Source organism: Bombyx mori, chromosome 11 (assembly GCF_030269925.1).
Source record: "Bombyx mori chromosome 11, ASM3026992v2".
Lineage (NCBI taxonomy): Eukaryota > Metazoa > Arthropoda > Insecta > Lepidoptera > Bombycidae > Bombyx > Bombyx mori.
Window position 1 is genome coordinate 15,663,797 of NC_085117.1, and position 12,164 is coordinate 15,675,960.

General features: G+C 38.3%; 1 protein-coding gene across 1 annotated transcript; it reads right to left on the reverse strand.

Annotated features, from left to right (window-relative positions):
* Positions 1–429: 429 nt before the first annotated feature.
* On the reverse strand, positions 430–11,150 carry NGR-A7 (neuropeptide receptor A7). The gene is given in 3 exon segments (NM_001134270.2): positions 430–800; positions 872–2,320; positions 10,974–11,150. A coding segment is annotated over 1 exon segment (1,332 nt). The 5' UTR covers positions 2,219–2,320; positions 10,974–11,150; the 3' UTR covers positions 430–800; positions 872–886.
* Between the last annotated feature and the right edge of the window lie 1,014 nt (positions 11,151–12,164).

Here is a 12,164-nt window from a genome sequence, read left to right on the forward strand (position 1 = left end):
ATGAAAGTTACCAAGTTTTTTAATTAAATGTAATTACGCTTTGAAATAGCAGCTCCTAAAAGCTATCATTCAAAATTGATTTAATTTTTAAAACTTCTAAACCTTAACAAATTTACGATACGAATGCACGATACCCATTAAGATTGATCTATCACATTAATTTATCGCATACACATCTACAGATAAGAACTACATACATACTTTTAGAAACTATACATAGAGATTAACTACCAATGTTAGAATCAAAAAACACTATTTACGCCAACGCTCATTAAAAATTGGGGACTTAAATAAGTTTTATAAATATTTAAAATTTGATTTTTAAAAACAACGTTTTAACGCTCTTAACAATAATTCGTACAACTAATTTAAAGTAGATTCATAAGATTTTGGAATTTAATAAAGTGTCCAATAGTAATTTTTTTTTGTATAATATATTATATACTCTGAAGTCGATTATTAGAAACAGCTCAAAAATTATATTAATGTTCCACATATGCTACACGTTTATAAGATACGGTAAAAAGATAATTTTAATAAGATTTCTAATTTCTACAAGATATACGTAGATTTTTGGGGAAGGTTTCATTTTGTGGCAGTGTGCGTACGTTTCCCGAAATCTCTACAAACACTATTAGCACAACAACATACTAATTTTAAAGATAAATTCATACGCATAAGGAGTCATCGAAATGTGCATTTTAGTTAAAAGTTACAAAAAAAAGTTTTTTTTCCAAAATTAATGGGTTCTTATTTATACTCTACTTGCTTCATAGCTGGGAACGATTCCAGAGTCGAACCTGAAAAGACACAATGTTAGTACAACTCCAGTTCTACATAGGTGCGTTCATAATTTGAAAATCATTCTCACCCGGGCAATTAGTTGTTAGAATTGACTTTGAGACGGCGTCCCGTCGAACGACTCCTCGTTGATGAGACGCAATTTAACTGATTCCCTCCTTAGATTGTAGCTCGTTGAAATGTGACAATGCTTCACGTCAACTGTCAATAAATCTTCATTCAGTTCGACGCCACTTTTCTCTACGTCCGCCGCGGCACTCGGCTTTCTTTTGTGTCTGAACGATGTCGCCCTTTGCGAGCTGGATCCTAAATAGCTGTCAGTCGTCGTGTTACCGTTAAAAGTCTTTTCGGGACCAGCCCTGAGCTGTTCCATCTGAATGTTTCCTCTCGTCTGCGCCGAAGAATCGATACACGGAATCAATTGCTTGAATTCCTTACGAAAATTCTCGTTCATCCACGCGTATATAAAAGGATTGTAGCAGGTCGACGACATGGCTATTACATGTGCGACGAAAAAAATCAAAAAGTAATACTTCAGATGTATCGCGTACATGTAATAATCGTTACATAAGTTGATTATGTTCAAAGGTAGCCACGAGAGCCCGAAAATCGTTACCATGGCGATCAGCATTTGGTTCGTTCTCCGTTTCCTGTTTTTATCGAGTTCCTCTTTCTTCGAATTTTTACTAGCAGCCTTCGCTTTAGCCCTATCGTTCAATTTGAAGCTGACGCAAATATAACAGACCGCTATCACAATGAACGGTAGAACGAATTGCATAACGGATGTGACCGAGCCAAATATGCGCCGCAGTCTCTCCGACGGCCAGGTTTCCTCACAAAATTTTCCGAACTTGAAGTCGTAGTAGGTCATAAAAATAGCGTAGGGCGTCGTAACGGTAATGGAGAAAGTCCATATCATAATAATTACCGTAATGCAAGTCTCGATTTTCATACGTGGCCTAAAAGGGTATATAATGACGAAGAATCTATCGATTGCTATCGACATAAGCGTCAACGTGGATATGTATACACTGCATCCCTGTGCGAAAGGCATAATGTGACATAACAAAGAGCCCCAACTCCAAGTGCCTCGGAACGTGTAAAGGGGAGTAAAGGGAATCGCGAATATACATAACAAAATGTCGGATAAAGCCAAATTGCTAATGAAAAGATTCGTAACTGTCTGCATCGCCTTGTTTCTGATGACAACAAAACATACTAATATATTTCCAAGAAGACCTAAAACGAATATGATGGTGTAAATAACGCAGAACATAGCTTGCACCCATTTGTTATCGATTATATTTTCGTGGCTGTTCGCTTGAAAAGGAGGAAGACCGTTCGCTGTCGCATTTGTAATTTTTTCCGATATATTGCTGATGTTCAAATCGGTATAATTTACAATTGTTTCGTTCATTGTTCTTGCCGGTATCCCCGCCGTTCTAAAGTCTAGGCAACGATTTATTTACGTTAAAATGACAGTTTTACGATTCTGAGTGAACTGATTTATCTTGCAAACCTGTAACAAAATAGAAATAACATTTTAACATCACGGTTTCAATAAATACGGGTCTATATTTCTGAATGAACAATGAATGTTTATTTGGACATACTACTTTGTTCTAATAATCGTGTCTGGAATCAAGTTAGTTGTTTCGGATGGGATTTATCAAATGAGCATGAATATTTCCAGCAGTGGACTGCTATACGCTGATGATGATGATGAAGATGATGATGATTATGCTACTTCGACTACCTCAAACTCCCATCACAACATTCCCCTTGCTCATTCATTATGACCGACTCGGTGGTGTAGTAGTATTATAATTATGGAATATTGCAAATAACGTTATTTTTCTACCTGACCAACTGTTGTTTATACTAGCCCTGATAGAGCGTGTTAAAAGCCCACACAGATGGTCACCACCGACCCAGACATTACCGCCGCGAGCTAATCATAATATATTCTCGCTTGAATGGTATATATGCTATCCATTATTATAAATCGCTTTTTTACTGGCTTATATGAACGAACTGAGAAACGATTCATTTTTTAAACAATCCTAACAAAAATATCAAATACAATACCCACACATCTCACCTGACCATTATTCGACATGAGTAGCCCCATAAACGCGTTTATCAATATTCAGTGTACGGGATCTTTACCGAAAACAGAGGCAGACTGTAGTTAAATCTCACAACATCACAACATTAAACAAATATTAATATTTTTGTATATTATTTATATTATAAATATTTATACAAATATTATAAGGTAGACAAAAATCTATTGACGCGCGAGGTCAACGATCGTTTGTGACGCACACATGCTTCGCCCAAGCAGGAGTGTCACTATGATCAATTAATTGAAGGGGTGGAATCCAGCCACTTTGTTTTATTTACAAATGAAAACGTTTAACTAAGACGAATATATAATGTAAATTTTTAATCAAATAAATCCGAGCTCACTACGAGGCCAGAAATTTTATTATCACTATAGGCAGACGATGATATGGCCCATCTTATGGTAAGTAGTTACCGTTGCTCTTTGACATCAGCAAAATCACGGGCATAACCAAGCCGCTGCTTAGGTACTGTAAATATTTAGTCTTCATAGGCATCGACAGGGTCTGGCATAGGGCACTTCTGTCGAAGCTACCATCTTACGGAATCCCCGAGGGTCTCTGCAAGTGGATCGCTAGCTTTTTGGATGGACGGAGCATCACGGTCGTTGTAGACGGTGACTGTTCTGATACCATGACCATTAACGCTGGCGTTCCACAAGGTTCGGTGCTCTCCCCCACGCTTTTCATACTGTATATCAATGACATGCTGTCTATTTATGGCATGCATTGCTATGCGGACAGCTCGGGGGACGCGCGATATATCGGCCATCAGAGTCTCTCTCGGAGCGTAGTGCAAGAAAGACGATCAAAACTTGTGTCTGAAGTGAAGAACTCTCTGGGGCGGGTCTCCAAATGGGGTGAATTGAATTTGGTTCAATTTAACCCGTTAAAGACACAAGTTTTCGCGTTCACTGCGAAGAAGGACCCCTTTGTCATGGCGCCGCAATTCCAAGGAGTATCCCTGCAACCTTCCGAGAATATAGGGATACTTGGGGTCGACATTTCCAGCGATGTCCAGTTTCGGAATCATTTGGAAGACAAAGCCAAGTTGGCGTCCAAAATGCTGGGAGTCCTCAACAGAGCGAGGCGGTACTTCACGCCTAGACAAATACCAGCTTCTTCCATTTGACTCCATACAGAGGAGGGCCGTTCGGATTGTCGAAAATCACATTCTCATGGATCGTTTGGTACCTCTGGGTCTGCGGAGGGACTTCGGTTCCCTCTGTATTTTGTACCGTATGTTCCATGGGGAGTGCTCTGAGGAATTGTTCGAGATGATACCGGCATCTCGTTTTTACCATCGCACCGCCCGCCACCGGAGTAGAGTTCATCCATACTACCTGGAGCCACTGCGGTCATCCACAGTGCGTTTCCAGAGGTTTTTTTTTGCCACGTACCATCCGGCTATGGAATGAGCTCCCCTCCACAGTGTTTCCCGAGCGCTATGACATGTCCTTCTTCAAACGGGGCTTGTGGAAAGTATTAAGCGGTAGGCAGCGGCTTGGCTCTGCCCCCGGCATTGCTGAAGTCTATGGGAGACGGTAACCACTCACCATCAGGTGGGCCGTATACTCGTCTGCCTACAAGAGCAATAAAAAAAAAAGGCTCGTCATGATAATCGTCTTATCGTTGCCGCCGCTGACAACTCCCTGAATCCTGATCACGCAGGAGCCAGTCACCGTCGTCACCCTAGACACGTCCTTATGACACGTCCTATATTAGATGCCTTCAGCTTTAAAACTAGGAGCAGGCTAAGGGACCCCGGTAACCGTACTCGTCGAACTTTCGTCGTGTTTGACGTGCAACCTAACCCATGTATCAGCCCGCTGAGTTTGTCGCCGCATCTTCTCAGTGGGTCACGATTCCGGTCCGGTAGTAGATTCATTCGCGAAGTAGCTGCTCTTGTGTTGTTAGGTCTCCTTCGGAGGCGTTCGGGCAGCTGTTAGCAAATCCCACCCCTCCTGGCTGAGCCATTGCTCGCCCACCTGTCCTGGTGAAACTGGAAAGGCCTCGGGCCACCAGTAATCGTTCAATCACAAAAAAAAAAATCATAGTTTTACAGAATTCCAACTAATTCTGCAGCTCACTGTACATACTCGTATATGCACGTATACTATTTTGATTCCGTTCAGTCATTATTACAGTCTATATTAGCACACATAAAACAATTCAATCCATATTCCATGTTAATGAGAATAAATGTATGAACACTACGCTATCAAACATTAAAATTTAAAAAGAATACAACAAAAATCCTAATAAATAAAACAAAACTACAAATCCAATGAAAAGGTCGAATAACTTGAAACACACACATACAAATACATTCATTTTATCAATTTATCAAAATTTCAAACCGATATAGATCATTAAATGTATTTTAAAAATGATATATACAGCCGCCATTGACGCACAGCCGTGTCACGATCATAAATCCTAGACATTTTTATTATCTACCTGGGTCCATTTTGCTGGAGTGGAAAGCGGCTATTAATCTTCCATAGTGGCAATATTTAATCCACAAAAGTGCTACGAATTTCATGAAACTAGTAACGCTCTTGAGTCCTACTGTGTTGAAAAGATCAAAAATTAATTTGAAACGTCTAGCGAATGTTTCACAATCCGTTAATTTTCATGTCTTCTGTTCTTTTATATAAAGTGAATGTAATGAATGAATGAATAAGTAAGTTGTTTTTTTATGTAGAAAAGAAAATTAAATTTATTCTGTTTCACTTTTAATAGCTCGATTTGTTTTTAATTGTAGCCAGTAATAACGCATGTAATTATTTTACAATATGTGGATATACATAAACTGAACTATTCCCACAGGAGATTGGCAAAAAGAAAAGCAAAACCAAGCAAATATGTGTCTACATAGTTTTATTTGAGCAATCTGCGACTCTAAAGCTTTTTTTTTTCAAGGGATTTTATGACCTGGTAACTGAAACCTTTAAGTCATGTCTTATTTTAATTTATATTGATATTTTTATGAAAAATGATATTATGGAGTGAAATGAAATGAAGATGATTAATTTGAGACATTAATTAACTGGTATGAAATTAAATGAGATGAGATAATATGGGATATGATGAAATATAGTCGGGATGAAATATAATCTCAGTAAAATGGTGGTCATTTACTAACATTTAAACCTTTACTACATTTAAACCTGAAGAAACACTTAATAGACAAAATAAAACAAATCACACAACTTCACTCCTCGCGTTCCCGCCAAAAAATCCTCTAAAGCTTTTAAAATCACGATTGCATAGATTAGCGTGCACGAAGGCACAGAAAAAGAAACAAATAAAAACATCAGTTTCCCCACAGTCAAAATCTTGAACCAATTTTAGATTAGGTACACAGTGCCGCGAAAAAGACAGGAAGATTTCATAAAATCTAGTTTCATTTTCAGCGACACTGGCGACTTTCCAAAATGAACAAATGCAACTTGAATGCGAAATGACAATACATTTTATGCATAGAATGCCAATTACAAGACTGTTTATTTGTATAGAAATATTTTTTTGCAGTTTCATTGAAGGTGTCATAGGCGACATTTTGTTTTTAATATTCAACACTGACAGACGAGACGGGTGATAATTTTAAATGCACTAAAAGATTTTAAATACATTGCCAAGAAGCTACAAATTGTGAATCGCTAATCGCGTATATTATGAAGTTTTTAGAAAAAATAATAACATCGTATTGATCTTTCAACGTTCTAATTTTTTGGATCACACATGATGGTGCTTTAGTTAAACAAACCAGAGAAATAATGGAGATTATATTTTTACAGAGTAGAGGCGACGGAAGTCTAGTAAGTGGTAGTTAAGCCTTACCACGTATAGAGTACTAATAAACCACTAGAGTACTAATAAAACAAACACAACAGCTTAGACACATTGTAAATTTTCAGGTTTCACGATTTTAAGCATCCTTTAAACGTGCCCCCACGAAATCAAATACTGTTCAGTAGTAGTTCCATTTTTCATATCTAAAAATTGATAGTTTGATAATTAGTTCTGAAAATGATTTGCTTAGAAATGTGACCCGAAAAATCGGTATCTATCTATCTTCAGTATCGATTCTTTTGAGCTAGCTATCATTGGCAGTTAACTCGGTATATTTTATTTTAATTTTGGTCAGGAGGAAATTACCGGACTTCCGCTCTCCCCTGGGGATGGAGGGCGAGTCATGTCGGAATCGAACCGACTAAAACCTCCTGTCGCTCAACAATCCGTGTCCGAACCTCGCATGAGACTGAACTCATGAAAAGGCAAAGGGGGAAAGTGAAGCGTTTAGTGCGGAGTACATCTCTCCCATCACCCTCCCCCTCGGGACGCTGGACTGGCGATCGTCGGCGCCACGACCACCAGCCCTCTCGGTCGGCAGGCTATCCCGAGCCCGGCTAGATGGCGCCGGTTAGAATGAGTTATCCTACGGAATACCCCACTGGGTCAGAACCAGCGTGGGTCGAGGATAGTCGGCCAACCATCACCCGGATGCTCTTGCGTAAAACGCGTGCAGAGCAGCTTGCACGTCGTCTTCTTAGGCCCCCTTCGCCGGTCCCCAGACCGACATGTGAAGGGGACCCGAAACACTTAGAGGGCCACGGCTTGGGCGAGATCCGCCTCCCTGGTCCCCGTTCGACGGCGGCGGGCTTGTGCGTCTCTCACGCGCCCCGCCACCTCCTTCTGCGAGATGGTGCACTCGCAGAAGTCAAGCATCGCCTTCCACGATTCGTCGTCGCCGAGCATCGATGCCACAACACTCGGCAACGACAAGTCGTTTCCTATTTTTGCGACGAGGACACGGCGCCACCCCTCCCATCCGGGGCAGGCGACGAGCGTGTGCTCCGCCGTGTCCAAGTCGCAACCACAATGGTGGCACTCTGCCGTCGGCTCGGCTCCGATCCGGTGCAGGAACTCACCGAAGCAACCATGCCCAGTGAGCACCTGCGTGAGCCGGAAACTGAGGCGTCCTTTGTCACGATTCACCCAGTCCACAAGGACTGGGCGAATCGCCTCGACGGTCCTACGACCAGCCGAAAGGTCGGCCAGCCGCCTGGACAAAGTGTACCGCTTAGGTCAATTTCCAAATATCGTTGGAAGAAGAATTAATGGTTCTCATGAAACGCTGCAAGGGGATTTCGTTCCAGAGCAAGAAAGTAAGTACGTGACAGTAAATTTATCTGGAAACTTACTGTGATTGTCCACTCTGGTAGTATAAATGAGCTCTGCTCTAGTGACGAATTTTGCGATGATACCCGCAAAAGAAGATGACCGTATCGTCTTTAAGAATTCTTGAGATAATTAATACTCAGCATCATGGTCGGTTACTCTTGGCAGAGCAGTCGTGGTCATGTGGTATCCTTGTTTATTATTGCCTTGACAACTATTCTCCATTATTAGCGAGCTGAGGCTTGGCGCACGCACTCGTTAAATGGGGTTTTGGTAAGGTTTGGGGGTTTGCTTTTTCACTTGATCAGTCCAGCACATAGGGCATTTCACAATTTTTTGGTTAGATTTTTTACCGATTCCAACATTAAATACAACTGGTGTATATCTGTGGCTTGAAAATGTGCTCATATTCGGATCATTTGATACAATTACACCGGACTTCTTATTATTTAGGTCACTAGCTTATTGATTTGGGTTTAGTCTGTTTTAAATAAAGTTTTCTTACACGAATTACATGGTAAGACGTTCAACGAGGTTATTAAACAAGATTTTTTGCTTAGTGAGCGGCATACTAGCTTTTTTTTCTCTTATGATTTATGTAATGTATATTCGTATAGTTGTAAGGAACATTGTGTACAAATTCAACACTCTCTTGTTTGGTCGTGCTCACATGGCTTATGTTTCAAGCCAGATTTTGTTTCTTTTTACTTGCGTTTTTATGTATCTTTTTAGCTTGTGATGTGTATTGTGTGCCTAGTAAATAAATAAAAAAAGGGTGCGTGTACTTATGTACGCGCGTAAGAAGTTATGCTTTATTTTTATTAAATTTATTTCTTTCTTTTTTTATTTAAATTTTAATCAATTTGAAACAAAATCGATTAAACAACATCCTCAAACACGCGTATTGGACATCTCTTTTCTTGATATCGTATAAATTCGGTTATTCTCGGTACGGTTCGGAAAGTTCACCTGCGGCTATATTCATACTCGCCAAGACGTCGGTCGTATTGTAATGAGCGATTTAGTGGGCAACTTCATTCTGTTAATTTTATGTCACGGTGCGCGCGCATCGTAAAATTTCACTCTCATCAATTTTTCATAACGCGCCTAAAGAAGTATAACTTCAATTAATAAAAAATAAAATAACGTAACTTCGAACTGAACGTGGAAGTTCCACAAATGACTCCTACGAAATGGAATGTTATAAATAAGTACAGATGTAACTGATTTAAACTAATATAACGGTTGAACTATGCTTTCGTGTTCGCAGTTTCCGTATTTCCAAATGTTCGTCATTTAGAGTATAGAAAACGTAGGAAATTGTGGATGAGTATATCAGAGGAAGTGTGAAAGTGGCCCCGGTAAACAACAAATTAAGGAGCGGACGGTTAGCGTGGTATGGACATGTGATGCGTAGAGAGAAGATGCATGTGACTAGGAGATGTATGGAAATGGTAGTGCAAAGTAGAGGGGGAAGAGGTCGACCAAAGAAGACATGGATGGAGTGTGTGAATGACGATATGAGAGAGAGAGAGGAGTGAGTGTTGAGATGACGGCTGATAGAAGAGAATGGAAGAGAAAAATTAGCTGTGCCGGCCCCACCTAGTGGGATAAGGTGGAGAAAAAGAGAGAGGAAATTGTGGAACGAATATGATTATAAAATTCCTCCCGATTTAATCGTAAAAGAAACTCAATCATGTTTGCAATTCGCGTACTCATTTGTTTTTGTATTTACGTAAATATCGGAGGTAAGGCGTGCTGTGAATCCGCTCTCGTATTTCGTTCGCAAAACAAGAAGACGTTTCTATGAGAAGGGCGTTAAGTCTTTTTTCGTATAACTACTATTATAAAATGACATGAGAAATAACTTTCAACACATCATCACGGGCTTTAAGCATATGACACTGCTATTTTATCAATAAACTAGCTGACCCGGTAGACTTCGTAGTGCCTCAATCGATAAATAAAAGACCTAAACTTTTGTATAAAATAAACTTAAAACAAACAAAGGGAACCCGTCCGACGGGGGACACATCAAAAGAAAAACAAAATTGTTATTTTTATTTAATTCCGAGCATTTTCATATTTATCTACCTTTTAAACCTTCTATGGACTTCCGCAAATAATTCAAGACCAAAATTAGCCAAATCGGTCCAGCCGCTCTCGAGTTTTAGCGAGACTAACGAACAGCAATTCATTTTTATATATATAGATCGAAGATAGATGTTTACTGCCAATATTAAAGTCACACATTTATTGTTTGACCTTTAAAATACTAGTAATACATTCCGATCGAACGTAACTTTGATGTGACGTTTAAGTTCCAATTGGAAAATTAAATATTAACGAAAAATCCTCGCAAAAAAGTAAATCATTACGTAAATTAGATTAAATATTATGATATAATTTCCAGCTGAATTATATTTCATTGCATCTTCTTAGCGACAAAAGCTAATACTCATTTCATTTTTCAAAAATGTTATTAAAAAAAACTATAAAATCGGTCATAATAAAAGTAAGTTTTACTAATCAAATTAATACGTAAACAAATCGAACGATAGTTCAGGTGTAATTGAATATTATTAAATCTTCAAATAAATGGCGCCATATCAATAACAACTGTTAGCCTTTTCTCCGTCATCGGACACGTGCGAGCCATGACCTTCCGGTGCAATCTTTAAAGTAATTCTATAAATAAAGTTCTCGTTTCAAATTTTTTCAACCATTTATATTATAACAAAGTTACTTAATTAAAACATTTATCGAACACGGCACGTAAGAAATATAAAAGAAACAATCAACTAAAAATTTGAGGTTACCGTGTCAAATCTAAAGGGCATTCGGGTTCTTCATACTTACGAGGAAAATTTTTTGAATCTTATTTGAACAAATTTCGAAAACACTGAACTGTCACTTATAATTTGAATGAAAATTATAATTATATGTAAAAAATAGCTTATAAAGAATAAAAATAGCATTTGTTTTTGCCCGAGTTTCGACTACATTGACGCATGACAAGCGCGGTTTTGGATGTGCACATGCGCATAGCGCCTCGAATGGGGGGATGATAAGCAATTATTTCTGTGAAATTTCCGACTTGCCACGCCGTATCGGAAATTTAGGGCTTGGCCCATTCCAGTCGTGTGTGTAGTTGATTGTTTTCAAAAGTAGTCGTGACTCGGCGAAACTCACGAAATTACGCATTGCTCTAGAAAAACAAAAATATAAGCGTCGGCCTAACATTTTCTAAACATTAAATATTCCAATTGTTTACTTGTACAACATAAACAATCTTTTACTTCTCTCAGTACCGGTATTTATTTTACAAAATAAATTTAGTAACAAGAATCTCGATGAAAAACAACAGACGGTGTTGTTAAAAAGAAGACTGAGTTTTTTCTTTGCTCCATTAACTTATTTCTTCGTAACAAGCAAAGTTAATTATATTTGCGTTATTTTTAACTCGAACAAAGCAGCAATTCTCTTTGAATGCAATGTAACGTACTTACTAGGTTTCTAATAACCATATATATCCAATAAGTGAGGAATTGAACTTATTTCTATAAGTACAACATTAATGTAGCTACGTATAAATATGTAAATGTTTTAAAACACAAAATGATAATTTATGAACGATGATTTATGATTGATACGATTTTAATAGTACATCATAAGTATATCCGTACTTATTTCTAGAAATCTAGGAGTTGCAACAAGAATATATTCAGTATTTACTTATATATTTACTGCAATATAATAACAATAAGTTAATTGAAACATGGTAGTTTTTATATTACAAGTTTAAATATAAAGTATATCAGGCACAATGAACATAAAACTCAAACTTTTTACTACAATTATTGTTTTATCGCCATCTGCCTAGCTTGATAATTATGTATTAGGTTAAATACTCAATTGCTTTGCAATTATAATTGTGTAGTGCTTGGATAAGATTGGATGGTAAATGCTTACTCCTTTAAACCAAATCGAATGACTGCTTCGTGACTGAATTAATCAAAAAGGTTTGAATACTTATATAAGTTCACAATA